The sequence below is a fragment of the Grammomys surdaster genome, unplaced genomic scaffold (genome assembly GCF_004785775.1).
Source record: "Grammomys surdaster isolate TR1022 unplaced genomic scaffold, NIH_TR_1.0 129, whole genome shotgun sequence".
NCBI lineage: Eukaryota > Metazoa > Chordata > Mammalia > Rodentia > Muridae > Grammomys > Grammomys surdaster.
In genome coordinates, this window is record NW_021604587.1 from 12,414,217 (window position 1) to 12,431,367 (window position 17,151).

At 40.9% G+C, this 17,151-nt stretch overlaps 1 protein-coding gene across 3 annotated transcripts in view; it reads right to left on the reverse strand.

Annotated features, from left to right (window-relative positions):
* The window catches only part of Plcb4 (phospholipase C beta 4), a 361,998-nt gene that overhangs the window by 58,466 nt on the left and 286,381 nt on the right, over positions 1-17,151 (reverse strand). For all 3 annotated transcript variants that reach the window (XM_028754855.1, XM_028754864.1, XM_028754872.1), the window contains 7 exons: positions 12,161-12,269; positions 8,851-9,061; positions 7,178-7,271; positions 4,909-4,988; positions 4,333-4,417; positions 1,031-1,121; positions 417-512 (listed from right to left, as the gene is read on the reverse strand). In XM_028754855.1, coding sequence (XP_028610688.1) covers positions 417-512; positions 1,031-1,121; positions 4,333-4,417; positions 4,909-4,988; positions 7,178-7,271; positions 8,851-9,061; positions 12,161-12,269 — 766 coding nt within the window. The remainder of the gene's footprint in view (positions 1-416; positions 513-1,030; positions 1,122-4,332; positions 4,418-4,908; positions 4,989-7,177; positions 7,272-8,850; positions 9,062-12,160; positions 12,270-17,151) is intronic.

A 17,151-nucleotide genomic window follows, 5' to 3' on the forward strand; every position in this document is an offset into this window, starting at 1 on the left:
TCTCTCTCTCTCTCTCTCTCTCTCTCTCTCTCTCTCTCTCTCTCTCTGTGTGTGTGTGTGTGTGTGTGTGTGTGTGTGTGTTATCTATGTGGAGGATGTTTCTGTGTGCCAATGAGAGTGTGTGAAAGATGCTGAGTGTGAGCCCACAGTGTGCATGGAGGTCAGAAGACAACCTCACTTGTCAGCCCTTACCTTCCACCTTGTTTTGAGTCAGGCTCTCTTGGTAGTTTCCAGTGCTTTTGCCAAACTAGCTGGCTCACGGACCTAAAGAAATCCTTCTGTCTCTGCCTCTCATCTTCGCAGGCATCACAGGTGTTCATGGTAAGCATGTGGATTCTGGGTATTCGGACTCAGATCCTCAGGCTTGCACGGGGAGTGTTTTGCCCATGCAGCCGCTTCCCAGCCCCACAACTCACCACTTTCTATTTCCTCTTCATTGTCATCTTCTAAGATGCTAGCGGGGGCAGCTGACTCTCCAGCTTCCATCATGCTTTTCAACGCCTCAAGCTGTTCTATAAGGAAAATCAAACAAGGAGATGAGAATAGATGCTAAATCACTTATGAAATGTGAGAAATCCTTCTGTTTCTGCCCCCATCTTCATGGGCATTACAGGTGTTCATGGTAAGCATGTGGATTCTTGGTATTCAGACTCAGATCCTCACACTTGCACGGCAAGCATTTACCCATGGAGCAACTTCTCCAGTCCCACAACGCTGAGAGGTTTCCAATGTGAGTGTAAATTAATTTATCTTTTATGAACAGAACTGTGACAAACTATATAGCAGCACAAATACTGTTTTCCTTCAGTATTTTAACACATAAGCATATGAACGAGTGCTTTCCACTGAATGGACCCGTTGTAAGAAGTAAGGATTAATGGGAATGTAGTGGCATAACGCTGGAAAATAAATGTACTATCTGCACTCCACCCTTCCTTTCTCGAATTTGTCATCACTTCTCAATCACAGTTCATTTAGACAGCTGAACTTCTCAAAAAGAAAAAAAAAACCCACTTGTTAATTGACTTACTTTTTTCAACTTCAGGCTTCAGCCTTTTGTTTTTGATGAGTATTTTTCGTTTGAGGTCATTAGGAGACGGCAATGGCCTTCCTGGTTCAAGCTAGAGATATACAGAAAGAGCTCAGTTAGGGACTTCTCCATGCTCAATTCCAGACCAGAAGAGCCCCAGATGCCTGGAGTCACACCAGCCAGCAACCACTAGATGTCAGTGTGCACAGTTCTCCTTCCACCCAACGCGCAAATCAGCTCACTGAATCCAACTTCGATTTAAATAATGCTGTAAACCTGGAACGCCCCCAGTCCTCCGGGGTGTATAGATGGGGTGTAGGGTAGGGTTTGACCTGAGTGGTGCTGGGGGTGGCAGTCCTGCTGGATGGTAGGCCTTTCACATTTCAGGTCTACCATAAAGCACTCGAAAGGTCTCAGATCACCTGTGTCTGCACTAGGTCACAGACTAAGCCTGACTTCTCACCAGACTGATGTGGGATTTTAATGGGTTCACTCAAGATGGGAGAGATTGGAATGGCTGAAATCTGAACTTGAAATCTGTGGTGTCATGTTTGTGTTTTCCAAGAAGCTAAGTCTGTTTAGGTCATTTTCTCTTATCAATGGGACTGACCTCTGTCTACTTATTCACTCCCCATCCATCCAGCTATTACCCATCCACTCTTACCTATGTATCTTTCCACACAGCCATTTACCTCACAACTCATTACTTTATCCTATGTTTGAGAAGCAAGTCTGTGCCTTGCCTTCTTAGGACTTTTAACTGAGGGCTGCCTGCTACCGGCTGCCTGGTGGAACTGATCCCTTCCCTGGGCATGTGTAGGTTCCTTCACTAAAAATCATACTTAGAAGGGAAAACAAAATAGTCATAGGAGGCAGAGGGAAGGAGGGAACTGGGTGGGGAAGGAGAGGGGGAGGGGAATGGATGGTTAGGATCAGGTGCAGGGAGAGACAGGAGAGAGGCCCAGAGTGCCAGGAGCATGAATGGAAATGTATAGCTGACTGGGGGAGGAGGAATGTCTAGAAAGTCCCAGAGACCTGGGATAGGAGTCAATGCCGGTGGTGACCTTAGCTGAGATGCCTAACAGTGGGGACATGCAGCCTGAAGAGGCTACCTCCTATAGCCAGGCAGGACCCCCAGTGGAGGGATAAAGACACCAATCAACCTACAAAACTTTTGACCCAAAATTTGTCCTGTCTAAAAGAATGGATGGAGCAGAGACCAAAGGAAAGGCCAACCAATAACTGGCTCAACTCAAAACCGATTCCATGAGCAAGCATCAGCCCCTGACACTATTAAAGATACTCTGTTATCCTTGTAGACAGGAGCCAAGCATAACTGTCCTCTGGGAGGCTGTACCCAGCAGTGAACTGAAAGAGATGCAGATACCCACAGCCAAACATTACACAAAGGTCAGGGACACTTATGGAAGAGTTGGGGTAAGGATTGAAGGCACTGAAGGGGATGCAAACCCGACAGGGTCAACAAACCTACATGTGAGCTCTCAGAGTCTGAGCCACCAACCAAAGAACATTCAGAAGATGGAAAGAGGTCCCCAGCGTATATATAGCAGACAGGCAGGCTGCTTAGTTTTCATGGCTGCCTTGTCTGGCCTCAGTGGGCAAGGATGTGCCTAATCTGGCAGAGACTTGATGTGTCAGGGTAGGAGGATACTCAGGGGGTCCCACCCTCTCTGGGGAGGAGGGGAAGGATTCTGTGAGGGAGGGACCTGGAGGATGAGCAGCATTTGGGATATAAATTAATAAATAAATTAATTAAGAAGAACACAATGGCCTTTGCACAATAGCAAGCCTCTTCTCTTGCCCAAGAAAACAGAGGATCCAGGTTAAGGAAATAATAGTAATTCTTTTAGATATTGATAGATATCAATATCTAAATAAATAAATAAATGAATAGAGGATGCTTCTTTGTATAGAATCCCTCAGAATCAGCTTCCTAGACAAGGATTAATACATCATAAGTTTATGTGAGAGCTGGCTCTTGCACAGGTCAACAGAGAAGTGGAAAAATAAGAGAAAGGAGGAGACAGCCAGTGAAGGGTGTGCTATTTAGTTGTTATCATTGGGGCACCTGAGGGTGGTGCACAGGGAATTCTGTTGGGGAGCCCAAGGTCAGAAGAGAACAGGTGCTCAGAAATAGCCCTTGGGAATACAGAGTGAGGGAATCTGTGGGGAGTTCATTCCCAGACCCTTCCAGCCTGTCTCTCTTGTGTGATCAGAGCCTGACCAGTGACAGAGGTCACATTCCATAAAGAGCTACAAGCACTGACAGTGAACAGTCAGGCCAAGTGTGGGGGAAGAGAGAGCTCTTGGAGGGCATGGCAGCACCCACCACGGCACTCCAGCAGGCTGCAGAGACAAGTGGGGAGCAAAGGATGCAGCCTTGCCTCCTTGTGCTTTCAGCTGCCAAACATACGTTTGGGAAAAATCCATGGTTAGAACAGCCAAGTCATTCATGTAGCACAAGCACCTTCTTGGCATGGACTTTCCTGTCCCTCTCCTTGTGTCAAATGCTACCATATTTAAAGGAGGGGTGAACAGCCTAACAAAACACTTTAATTTTAGAAAGCCTTGTTTCTTGTAATATCTTGTCACAGTGCATCTTATCTTCTTGGCTGTTACAGATCCTGACAGAAATCCAATGAATTCTCTGGAACAATTACAAATGAATTCAGACTTCATAAAGCCCACCTATGGACCACAGGCATAATGGTTTATGAACAAACTGGCAGGTATATAATGAAGTTCAAAAATGGCCATGTGACTTTGCCTGAGTATTTACTTTGGAGTTGGGAACTTGACCTCTGTGTCTTATGACATCAGTTTGGAGCTTTTCCCACAGCAGCTGGCTCCCATGAGTTCTGAACCCTGGGCACATATTTGCTTACCTTGGGGATTTACTACACCTGCTTATGACCCTGGGTCAATCAGAAACAAAACAACACTGTAGGTGGGGCCCTAGAGCAGGTGTTTTTACAGGTATCTGAAGTGACTCAGAATGCAGTCAATGCTGGGAAGCACTGAGGGGCCTGGAATCTTGGCTTGGAAGCTTTATGAAATTTAAAACATGAGATCCTAAGAGCAGCCAGATTAAACCGAGTCAGATGTTTACTTTATGCTCCTCTCTACATCCCTCTGAAGCACGATAAAAGCTTTTTGTACCAGAGAATCTAAATAAATATGAAAATCCTTAGTATTCAGCCTCCAGTGCTACTTGACCCCTGAAAACACATTTCAAAACAAATCCATTCATGCTGGAACTCTGGTTTGCTAAAAATACATACTGGATGCGACTCAAGTGCTTGTTTCAACAGGAGATCCCCAAATAGATCTTCACAATACTTGGACATCTTGTACTGTTGATATTTGCTGGGGAGAAAGAAGTGGCATTTGTAAATTCAAGTGTCCATTAGCTCTCCAAGAATGAGAGAGACATCCATCCCGACAACTAGACTCCCCTGCTCTGCAAAGTACAGGACTGTCTTCATAATATTAACTGAGGCTATACTTTTAATACACCGTACAAACTTTAATTGGTACAACTTTAAACTTAAAAAACTCACAAGAAAAGCGTAAGAATGCCTTCCAAGTTATTGCCAAATTTTCCATCTCAAAGGAACTTTAGACTAGGTGTCCTAATTGCTGAACTTTTGTTCAGGGAAAGTATTACTCAGTCACATGAAGATGACTTCTTGGTAGGTAGGGTGGGAATGACTGAGTCCTCACTGGAGGATTATTTGCTACTTAGCACATCGGACAACAAACTACTCAGTTAGTTAAAAAAAATTAACATCAGGATGAGGAGCAAGGGACCTAAAACATCACCAAGTAGGGACATGGTGAAGAAGAAGCCTTTGTACCTGCAGTGGTTTTCAAAGGAGAGAATTACAGGATATTCTGATGTGACAAACGCCGTTTCCTTGATGGCTTGGATTACATCCTTTAAAGACAAGGAGTGTTTATGAAAGACAAGAGCAGACAGATTTAAGGCACCTGACACTATTTACAGTCCACTAACTGAGCATTTCAGAAAGTCAACTTTAACAGTTCTGACCTGGAGAACAAATCTGCCTAGACTCCCTCCTGATGAGACTCAAGAGGTTTAGGACGTTGCTTTTCTGTTAAAGCTCTCTTCTATTTCTCCAGTGCTATTAAGTGACATTACTTGAGTGGCCTGCTAGTTCTCACTTGACAATGCGCAGAGCCAGGGACTCTGGTTCATCTGGCCCCCTTTTGTGTAGTACTTAGGTTTGAATGCAGAGCCTGGAAGGATATGCTCAACCACTAAACCATGCCATCAGCCCTCATCATTCTCTTTGAGGAGAAGGTAAACTTTGTACAGGGATTTTCATGACAGACTATTCTTCAATTCATTTTTTCTGGAGAAATGTGCTGATAGTAACACAATGGTTTCTGGAGGCTTTTAACTGACCTTCCTCTGAGTTTGGTATCAGCTTGGACTATGTATGTGTTCAATGTTCTCTGTTGACCCTGATATGACAACTGCAATATCCATTGTCTCTGGTGAGCTTCGTAAAAAGTGGGTCTCCTCTGTAGTCAAGTAACATGTGAGGTAAAGCAGGCGTGGGCTCTGACTTCACTTTTATATCCCTGCCTACTCCCAAATGGGCTAACACCTCCCTATACCTTGCATCTTATGAAGTAGACAAGATGCATCTGAGGGTTAGTCCTCATGTTTATTTTAGAGAAAGAGACTTCAAAGCAATGCTTCTACAATCACACTATAAAATCTACAAATTCTTACTGGTCTGTAGCTAATCACAGAGCAAGCCTCATCACTCAGCAATTTAGAAAATATTCTTACAATAATTATCCATGGCAGGGCAGTTAAAATGACAAACTCGAAAATATTCTATTGAACCAGTCAACTAACTGTAATTCCTTAAAGTTTATTCACAGGTAAAAATGACCACACACTTAATTGCCTAGTAAATCGTCTGGAGTTTTCACTTGAGAGAAACTTTGGCTTTGTCCTTGGGGTCTGCTTTCCTTCTGAGTGATTCTTTTCCATGCTGTGTCCTGATTGATCTCCTTAGTTCTTTAAGGTGGACACCACTGGTCTTGTCATTTGATGACTTTGTGAACTCACACCTTCTCACTCTAATACACCCTAACTCTTCGTAGAAAGCATGATCTTAAATTGTTGATTAAAAGTCGCTAATACCTTGTCTAAGAGACATGATATGGATGTACAGAATTGAGGCATCTCTGGTTTGGAAGACACTGTGGTGATTTGAGTAGTCAGCAAAGATAGGGGCCAGTCATCGTCACCATCTATCTGGACTATGCAAACCAACAAGCATGAATATTTCTGACGTTAGCTTACCACACAATTTCTTTCCTTTGGTGGGATACCACAGATATGTGGCTAAGAAACTAGCCTTCAAATCACATGTAGACACCACCTAAAGATCCCATGAGAGGCTTTGTTTATTAAGTATTTTCCTTTGGGTGAGAAGTTTTAGTGGGGAACTTCTTACTGGCCCTGCTTACTGCCAATCCTGGGAATGAGGTTTTGTTCTTGGCTCTAAATTCTTTGAAAGTGTGGAGTCTAATTTGTGGAAAGGTTTCCAAATTTATAAGATTTCATAATAACCATTCACAATGCCAATCTCATTCTCTTCTTATTTTAAGGCTTATTTATAAGTTTTGTTTCACATTTTATGCTACCTTGGAGTCTCTCAGGAATAACAGATAGTGGGCAAGCAAATAGGTAGGAAAGATAAAAAATGTTTTGTTGATTTTAATTTGAGGAAAGTTCTCACTATGCCTTCCATGCTAGCCTTGAAATCCTCAACTCAAGCAATCTCCCTGCTTCAGCTTTCTAAGGGTATATGTGTACCCAACGATGCCAAAAATTGTGTTGGACTAAAACTAGGTAGACTGTGCTAAAGGATCTCATTACATTATAGTCATCATTTTCAAGCAAGAAGAAGACCATGAAGGGAATATTATATTACAAATAATACCTGTCTTGACATTCTCCATAAAAAGAGAGAAAAAGAAACGTGAAAGAACATTGTTTTGGAAAATGAAAAAAAATTGTTTTCCTGTTTCCTGCATTTGTACAAAGTCTGGGAAAGCTATGACTGAACGTTTAAAACCCACCTTAAAAAGTATGTCTGTACACATTGCTTTTCCGTGAGTTATTATTGGTTCCTGATCTTCACCTTTTCCATCCCAACAGTCAAGTTCAACACACCTAGGAACACAGTCAGATTACAACACTGAGCCCTTAGCAGGAAACCACACACAAAGTCACAGAGACATCAAAATAAGTGGCTTCTTATAAGTCAGAAAACTGAGTGTGTAACATGGGTATTTCATGGGTGCTCAGGTTAGAACTACATTTTGATCCTTATGTTGGCATCACTGAAAAGATCTTGGATGAGAAACTGGGTAATCCCAGTTTCTTGAGAGGGTAAGGCCATCTTGGGCAAGTAAGTGAGATTCTTTCTAAGAATAAAAGTTAAGTGAGATCCTGAGCTATAACTCAGAGTCAAGCCCTTGGTTAGCAGTCATGGAGCTTCCAACTTGTCCCTAAGACCAAGAAAGAAACAAATGCGCATGCTGTTTTAGGGTTCATACACAAGTATTCAGACAAAGCTCATCAATGAAGTAAGGATGAAGTTAATCTCTCTTGTAGCACTTCCAGACACAAAACATACTGAGTCTTAAAAATTTTTTTCCAAAGAATAATACAATTATATTTATTTTTGCATGACTTCAACCTTAAATATTTGTTTATTTCTATAAAAGTCACTTTCAGTGATTTTTCCTCAGAGAGCTAAACTTCTGAGTTTTATATTAAGCAATTTCATTTTTTAAAAAAATAATTTTGATATTTGTATTTTGGGCAGTGGTACAGATTGAACTAAAGACCCTGCACAGGCTAAGCAAATAACCCCTTCCCCAAACTAAATCCCCACCTTCTATCTAAGACTAAGTAAAACTAAATTTAAAACTATCCACAACTTAATATGGCTTCTTAAAATATCTATATCTTCTGGTTTTAAGATTTTTGAGGTCATATTTTAAAATAGTAAATGAATGTCTTTCGACTCCCAGGATAACTGAGTCCTTCATACAATACTGTTTGTTCTCACTCAACGATAAATGAACATAATCTGTTAAAGGAAAATGTAGATAGTGTTTTCATGACGGTTGCTATTTCTGATTTTAGAGAAAAGCAAATTACAATAGTCTTCTCTTATCCATGGTTCAGTTAACTAGAGTCAGCAATGGTTGGAGAATACTGAATGCAAAGTTCTAGAAATAAACAACTTCAACATTTAACTTAAACACCATGTGAGTTGTGTGGTGGCACCACTCTTCAGCAGAGCACCCTGCCTACAAATTGGATCAGTGCAGTGACTAGCACATCACACTGTATTCACTACCACTTGTCAGCCATTAGTGGCCTTCCCTGTTATCAGAATATTTTAGAACTATAGTGCTTGTATTCAAGGGACCCTTCCTTTCATAATAGCAGCCACAAGGTGAAAGGCAGCAAAGCTGCCAATATTATCACAGTATATCCTTGGACAAATTTTAGTATTGATGTTTCTAGACTCTCTGTGCTTAATTTGTAAATAGAACTTCATCCCCATTATTGATATACGGGGAAGGGGCATAGATTTATAGAATTAGGTATGAGCCACTGCTTCACAGATCCACAGGCCATCTTGGAACACTGGGGATCCAAGGGATAAGGGGAGGACAACTATAAATCTAAAGGCACCAAATGCAGACAAAGCAAATAGCCAACTTGATTTCCAGACCTGCAACCAGCCAGGAGAACTTGTCTGTACATTTCCACTGAAGACTTTCCACCAAACTGCCGGCCGGTGAGATAGGTGTTGTGAGAGGAACTGATGAAGTAATGAGCCAAGGGGTGGTCCATCTCCTGGTAAAGTTCTAAGCGATCTAGGAAGACTGGGGCATTTTCGTCTGACATCAGATATCTGCAGAATCCATCACTGGATATGAGGCCTAGAGAGAAAGGAAATCTTAATGGCACTGGGTATCTGAAGATGCACATCTTAAGTTTTGCTCAGCCTCGTTGAGGCAGCTTAAAAATAAGAGCAGAAGCAACTTCATAGGCTCTCCCAAGAACCTGTACCTTTCAGAACTGAAAACATATGATTACATATTACAGGCAAAACAAGGCAGTCTATAAATATTCTCCTTTCATATCAGTAGCAGCAGATGTTTCTAGTCCTACAAATGAAAAAACTATGCTATGAACCATGGTGAGGAGGGTCTAGGGGGTCTCTGGCTCTGCTATGACCACCTTTGCCTTTTGTTGCCTGTCTCCCGGTTTCTCCTGCAAAGTGGGGAGTATGCTAGCCCTCTTGCCTCCAAGAATCATCATGACTGGTAACTTGAGAATACCTGCAGGATGTGTGGCATTAATCCTAAGTCACTGGCATTTTCATTTAATCAAAGGAGGGACCTTTCCTAGTAATGGCTGCCTCTCTAAAATTTAACAATTTAGTTTTCACAACTGTCTAGAGGTAACCTGTGGAGCTGGTGAGAAACATTCCTGAGACACGGGGCATCTCTCACTTCAGTAACTCTTCTACAATGGGACGGGGCCTACATGGCAATCACAGAGTGAATAACCAATGTTTCACAAGCACTGGCAGCTCAGACATTTGCTTTTTAATGTAACCATTTACATGTTATGAAAGCAGTTTCACTCCTACAGAAAAGTTACATTGATCACGTAAGAAAATGTTTGTTCACTCTAACACCAAATACTTTTGAGACACTGGTATAGATGCAGAAAACCAAGACACATCCCAGTTTTACAAAACTAACATATTGTCGGTAAGAGAAATAAGTATAAGAACAAATAATGCCTTGAAAGTAGTGGCGGGACAAAACCCACAAGATGAAAGCTACAAAAGAATTTTGGGATCCTGGTTTAGGTATGTGGCCAGTGAGGTTTTAAGGACATACATGGTCATGGGGACAAACCACACAACCAGTATTGGGGCTTTCAGGCAGAAGGATGAGCAAATGCAGAGATCTTAATGTAGAAGTGTGTGTTCTCAGTCCACTTAATGAATGTAGAGTGAGAAATATCTTTGGAACGTGGTAGGCAATGATGTTGGAAAAGGAGCCAAAGGCCACATTCACCAGGTTTTAGTCCTAAGTACTTGAGATTTTATTCCAAGTGTGCTGGGAAGCTTTGGTGGGGTGGTAGAATCCAATATTACCAGCAAATAGTGTTCGAAAAGGCTTACTCTGGCCACTGTGTGATGCACAGTACTGGATAAGGGGCCAGGGGGATAAATCAGAAGACAGTTAGCATTGTCCATGAGAGGTACTCAAGGCCTGACAAGCTGAGAATAGAGAAGTGGATCTCATATGCTTTGTTGAGAGATCATAAGTGATGTCAGAGAATTCAAAACTACAGGGTGATTCCAAAGGTTCTGGCTTGAAAAGCTAAGTAAGTGTAGTTGCAGCATTTTCAAGGCTGGGAAAGAAAGAGGGCTGGAGACAGGAAAATCAAAGCATGCTACAAACATGTCCATACAATATGCCAATGAACAGGCTTTGGTTTATGGTAGAGATTAGGATTGGAAGGTTTACTTTGAAAGTCACATGTATATAGACGATACCAAAAGCTACTGGCCTGCAGACTACCCACTCTCCAAGCCAGAGCAGTGAAGAAGCTGAGGTCTCGCACTGGACTTTCAAATACTGAAAGCCAGCATTTGGTGACTGTATGAGAGATTCTTTACGGTACATACCTGCATGTGAAAATGCTGAACTATCAGAGGGGCACATTTTCTAATTTATGAGCTACTGTCCCAATTTTAAGGTAGATGTATGTATTTAACCTCCTATGAGGAATGCATTTTGTGCTGTGTTCTTATACTGACAAGTTAAGACAGGCTCTAATTTTCTGTCCTTTGTGAAAGAGAGAAGCTACATTTTTAGGTGATGTCAGTTATAATTAGATGTAGGTCTTGAAAGATCTTGAGAAATAAGAAAGACACACATAAACCATAACATTATCACATTGCCAAGGAACGGTTCCACTTGTCTTTCCTTTGAACGAAGCACAACTGCCTTGGGAGGGGGGTCTTACTCATTTTTGAATTCCCAGTGTTGCAATTTGAAGGTGAAATGTCCCTCACAGGTTGATCTGTTGGGACACCTGGTCCCCAGTGGGCGGCACTGTTTCAAAGGTTATAGAACAGATTAGAAGAGGTAGGTCACTGGGGGCATGTCTGGGATCTGGATATTTCTGCTTGGTAGTCCTGCTATAATGTGACCAGGTGCCTCATACTCCTGACACCATGCCGTCTTTCCATTACAGATGAAAATCTGCTCAAAATGTGAACTAAATGAAATCCTTTCCCCCACTGAGTTGTTCCTGTCAGTTATCCTGGTCACAATGATAAGAAAAAGCTGCTTAAAGCAAATGCAATGATGCTTGCTTTCTGCTTCTAAGTGCCAGGCTTGCAGGCATGCCCCTGCTGCAGGGATGCCCTGCAGTCTTCTACACATTTTTCCTTTGACTAATATTTGTATTGTTTTCAAAACAAACTGAAAAGGACAAAGATCCAGGAATACGAACAACTTATGGACATGGTTCCTGACTAGTTAATCTCTTTTCAGTGTTTTTAGTCTTCCAATCCAAGGTGTCAAACAAAGAGGCAGAGAGCACTGCAAATGACATACTAAATTTCTTAAGCTTAGCAAAACAAAAGGGGGAAAAGAAAGTTACAGATTCTTATGTGACAGAAAGTCTTTCAAAGACTACAGAGAGGTCGTCTTTTCACACTATGCAAAATTGAAACTTGATTTACAAGCATACATAGGAATTGTTGTTACAATGTGTTTAACAACATGATACATTCAGTAGTAGTATACTTCAGTGTAGACTCGCTTGATAGAATATACAAATTGAATTACTTTAAGAGCAGGAAAAGGATAAATAAATTACTAATCTTTGGATCCACAGGGCTCAAAAGCATTTAAGGTATTTTAATTAAAATTCAAGGGTTTTAAAGGCTGTACGCTTTTTCTGTCTTAACGAAAACAAAACTGAATTAAATTTTCCATTGATGTTACCTTTTTTCTTCAACTCTTCGTCAGGCTCATACATCTCAATGATCTGCATTGCTCTTTTAGCATCATAAAATGGGAATAAAATTTCATTCAGCCGAGGATCTCGCTGATGCTGTGATGAGAAAACGCCTCATTTAGATCACACTCCTCCCACTTGGAACACGTTTCTAAGCACATCATTTGTAAAACAAGATACATCTAGACTATCATGTTTATAATCACAAAGATCAGATTTAGCTGCCTTCCTAACCCTCTCCCTAAACTAGTCCTCAGAAAGTCCGTATCTGGACATACTCTGATGGAGCCTGGTGGAGAAGCGATGACATGTGTGCTTTTCTCCTGTATAACGTTGAGGGACACACGATAGAGTGAGACTGTCAGCTGCACTGGCTTCTCCTTCTACTACTCACATGGCTGTGGTGTAGTGATTTGACTTGCCACAAGTATGTGTAAACACAAGAGCAAAGGATCTTTACAATAGTGAAAAATTTAGTATTAAGTCTAGTTTTAAAAAGTGAAAAAATTAAAACACAAGAGCAAAGGATCTTTACAATAGTGAAAAATTTAGTATTAAGTCTAGTTTTAAAAAGTGAAAAAATTAAAATAAGCAACCAGATCATGTACTAAGAGGCCCAAAGCTCCAAAACAGTAACAGCAAAACCTCTGAATGTCAGAATAAGTAGTTAGTTTTCATTCTATCTTTCTCTAATGAGAGGTTCTTGAGTACCCTGTAAACTTCATTTTCTTGTCGACAGTTTTCCAGAAAGTTATAATTGTAATGATGAAAATTAATAAGCACAGAATACTGATAGGTATATATTATCTAAAAAACTTGAAATTAAAAAGCAATGGTGCAGAACACCTTCACTCTAAAGCTGACCTCACTTTACTCTAGAACCCCGAGTGGAGGCACAGAAGGAGGCTCTTGTGGTTGCTGGTGGCAACCTTTCCTAATCAGTACACAAGATATTTCCTGTACTGCAGGAGCAACACACTTCCTGCAGTGAGGACAACTTCCTAGAATTGTGAGAAGCCTATTCACTATCTAAGTGTTTGTGCATGTGTGTGTGTTTGTGTGTATATTTGTGTGCATGTGTGCACATGCACGCCTGCATGTATATGCCTGCACAGGTATGTGTGCCTGTGTTTGTGTGTGTGTGAGTGTGCAAGCATGTGCCTGTACAGGGTACGTATGCATCCACTAAACTTTCTTATACTTCACTGAGGATGACAGGATTGCATCGTGTCCCTTGTTATTTCTCAAAGGAGTAAACAGCAAACTTTTGTGGAATAAGGACCAATAAGCAGATATGAGCAGGAATTGGTCAACAAATAGCATTTTGGCAACAACTCTTTACCCAGATGCATGCACAGACTTTGCAATATTATTAGGAAGATGCTTAGAAGCAATTGTTACAAGTTCTGAAAAGAGGGCCATGTTCAGAGCAATACCTTTGGCCAATGGAACACTTGATTTTAATTGCTAAAACAAAGATGTGTCTAGACATCTCCTTGTCCTGTTTACTTAAGAGTGTAAGGGATGAAATCAATATCTTTTGACAGACTATCAAGATGAAGTGTGCTTCTTTTGTAATATTAAAGAATTATTGATTATGTCACGTATATGCTGGAAACTCTTATACTAACAAATATCAGTCTTTGGTTCTGAAGAGAATGGTGCTGAGATCTGTAGAAAAAGAGAAACTGATGTGGATAGCAGGGTGCCAGGCAAGTGAAGACATGCTGTACCCTTTAAGGATTTGATGCTCCCTGCAGCACACTCCAGTATTCAAGGGGATAAGAATGCACCCTGGGGTGAGAAGAATCATTTAAAAGCATTCCTCAACCATTATCTAGAAATCGTTTTTTTTTTTTCTCATAAAAAACAGCACTAAAGAAGACAGAGAGGGATGGGAAGGGTCCTTTTCATATCCCAGCATAGTTACACTCAGAGCTATCCTCTGTATCTTCCCTTTGAAAATTAAGTCATAAGGTCACTGTTGAGCATTTGGACCTTAAGAGAAATGATGGAGCAAATCCACGTGGGAGGAAAAACGGGAATACAGCCATGAGAGAGAAAATAGATGGCAACAGCGGAAAAAGAAGGGAACTGAGACATATTTGGGTGTTTTACACACAAGGGTACATGCAAACATGGCACTACTTAAAATGTGTGCTGTGAATGGCAGCAGCAGAAGCAGCATTCCTATCATGTGGGAGATTTTAAAGCATGCAGACTTGGAGGCTCCTCAGATCTACTGAAACTGATCCCCAGGTGAAGCCAGGACTTATTTGGGCTGGAGGAGGGCTAGTATACATCCCAGGTGATCCTGACTTGCTCTAAGATAGGGGGTGTGTTTCAATCAATAGAATGCTTGCCTAGCCCTGTGGGTTTAATCTCCACTGATCAGGTGTGGTGATACTTGTCTGTAACTGCAGCACTTGAAAAGCAGAGGCAGGAAGATCAGGAGTTGAAAAGCATCTTATGCGATGTAGTGAGTTGGAGGCCAGCCATATGAGATTCTCTCTCTCTCTCTAAAAAAGAAAAAGAAAAAGAAAAAGAAAAAGAAAAAGAAAAAGAAAAAGAAAAAGAAAAAGAAAAAGAAAAAGAAAGAAAGACAGAGAAAGGAACAAAGAAAGAAGAAAACCAAAATGCATTGCTCCAACCTGTAACCACAAGCATTTTAATACTTGCATATCAATTACAACAAAATCAAAAAAAAAAAAAAAAAAAAAGAAAAGAAAAACCAAATCCCAAAGTTCTGCAAGGTAGGACTAGTCATTTGACCTGTGTACCTAATAAAGCTTTATCCATTAAAATGTAATTAGAGGACATCATACTCATAAGACCATCCATATAGTAGACTGGATAGCCAGGGACCACAGCACATACCAGTATTTGCTACCTAATGGTTACAGTCTTAGCAAAAGAGCTTTAAGTGCAGACAAAAATAAAACTCCAGTTTGACCTGCTCAGCCAAATAATAGCATCTTTTCTTTCCACCCAAATTTTCACATTTTAAAAGACAACATAGCATGGTCTGAATAACTGAGAGGCAGGAAAACAAATGGTAAAGTTTGCATTACTGCATCAGAGTAAGTACCAATGCAACATATATCATACCATATTCAGGTAACCTCAGAGTAACAGGGTACAGAGGAATTCTAGTTAGAAACAAGCATAGCAAGGCAGGTTCTTCACAGGTCTGAGACAATATCAACTTCCACACAGAAAAATAATATGTCCAAGATATTCACTTCCTGGTACCCAGTGCTTTGCAAAACGAGGTTCTAAATAGCTGTTAAGAGTAGGTCAAGGAAAACTGTGCCCATGCGAATGAGATCTATCCACACCTCTGTTCTTAGCCTTACCGAGAAAAGGTGACAACTGACCTTATTACAAGTGCATTGGAAGAGCCAGATGATAATATAATGATATACTACATAAATGATATCATTTCAAAAATTATATACAAAGTAAGAATAAAAAACAGCAAGGATAGATTCACTCATAGAATGAAATACCTTCCCCTCTTTCTCTCTTTTCTCTATTTTCATCAAAAACTAAAGATATCATAAAGAGAAAGATATTTGGGGTACTTTCTTACGTATTTCCAACCATAAAAATGGAAAATGGAAAAAAATGCTACTGTGATCAGATGATGTGGTGATGTATATGAGGGCGTAGATAACCAGTGGTAAGAAAATAAGGCTGTTTTATTACTCTCACCATATGAGATGCACTCCCTCTTTCTTATTTAGCTTGCTTCCTGTTCTCCATACAACCCTCCATTCTACAAGCCCTTAGCTGTTATGTTTCCAAGGGAGATAGAAATGGAGGTGATACTGAAATCAATGCGTCTTATTAGCAACTGGGAAAAGAATATGAAACAAACTGAACCCAGAGATTGTGATTAGTCCTGGGAATTACAACTGAACTGGGAGTAGAGCCTAATACTGGCAGCCCCCAGCATGTGCTTCCATTGGGACTCTTGTCTCCAGTCAGTTAGTTCAGGATTTGGGCAAAGATTCCCTTTATCCACTGGATAGAATCCAGAGACAGAGTGATAGTTCTCTCTTGTTTTGCTACACGATGCTGAGTCCCACGTAGCAGAGAAACTGCCTATTAAGGTTACAAGGCTGAGATGCTTAGAAAATGTTGAGGTCTTATTATTTTTTTAGGGTAACAGAGCTTTATGTTCCAATCCCGCTTGCTTGCTTTCCTGATGAGTTCTGTCTGCTTGTCTTACAAGACGTGAAGTTGCCCTGCCTAAAGCTGTCTTGAATCTGGAGAAATTAACAAGATAAAAGTAGAACCGCACATAGAATTGCAAGAAGCCGGCAGGGGCTGGGGATGGAGGAATGCTGCTGAGAGAAGAAAGACATATCTGCAGATGATGACTGGAGATGATCTGGAGATTGAAACCCCAGGGCATGAACTTAAAAGTATCAACTACAATCTGCAGACATCTAGAAATGTGTCGATTCCATCAGTCTCATCCACACATTCAAAGTCTCTCCGTGCTTAAGGAGAACCTACGTGGGAGGAAATAAGGACACAGGGATGACTGTCAACTGGACCAGTGATGAGGAAAGGCATGCCTCATAATGAAGAATATGAATGGCAGCATCAGAAAAGCATGTTTTCTTTAAATAATCCAATTTAAAAATAAAAGCTTATAGGTTTTACAAGTAAAAAATTTTTAAAGTTTTTAATATTATGAAATGCATTATTAGGTAGACAAAGGAAAACCATATGTGAGAGGAATTGAAGCCTGCAAGAGCCTGCAAGAGCAGCAACTATCCTTGGGACTTCAGAACTGGTCCCGAACTAGAAAGCAAAATGCATTAGGAAGCACGAGCTTTGCACATGGCTGGCTTAGGACGGGATGATGAGCTGATGGTACGGAAAAGTTTTCTCATCTCTCCCAAAGCATCTTCTGCCTGGAAAGCTGGATACCTGCCTGTCTAGCCAGATTTAAGGTGCTCAGTGC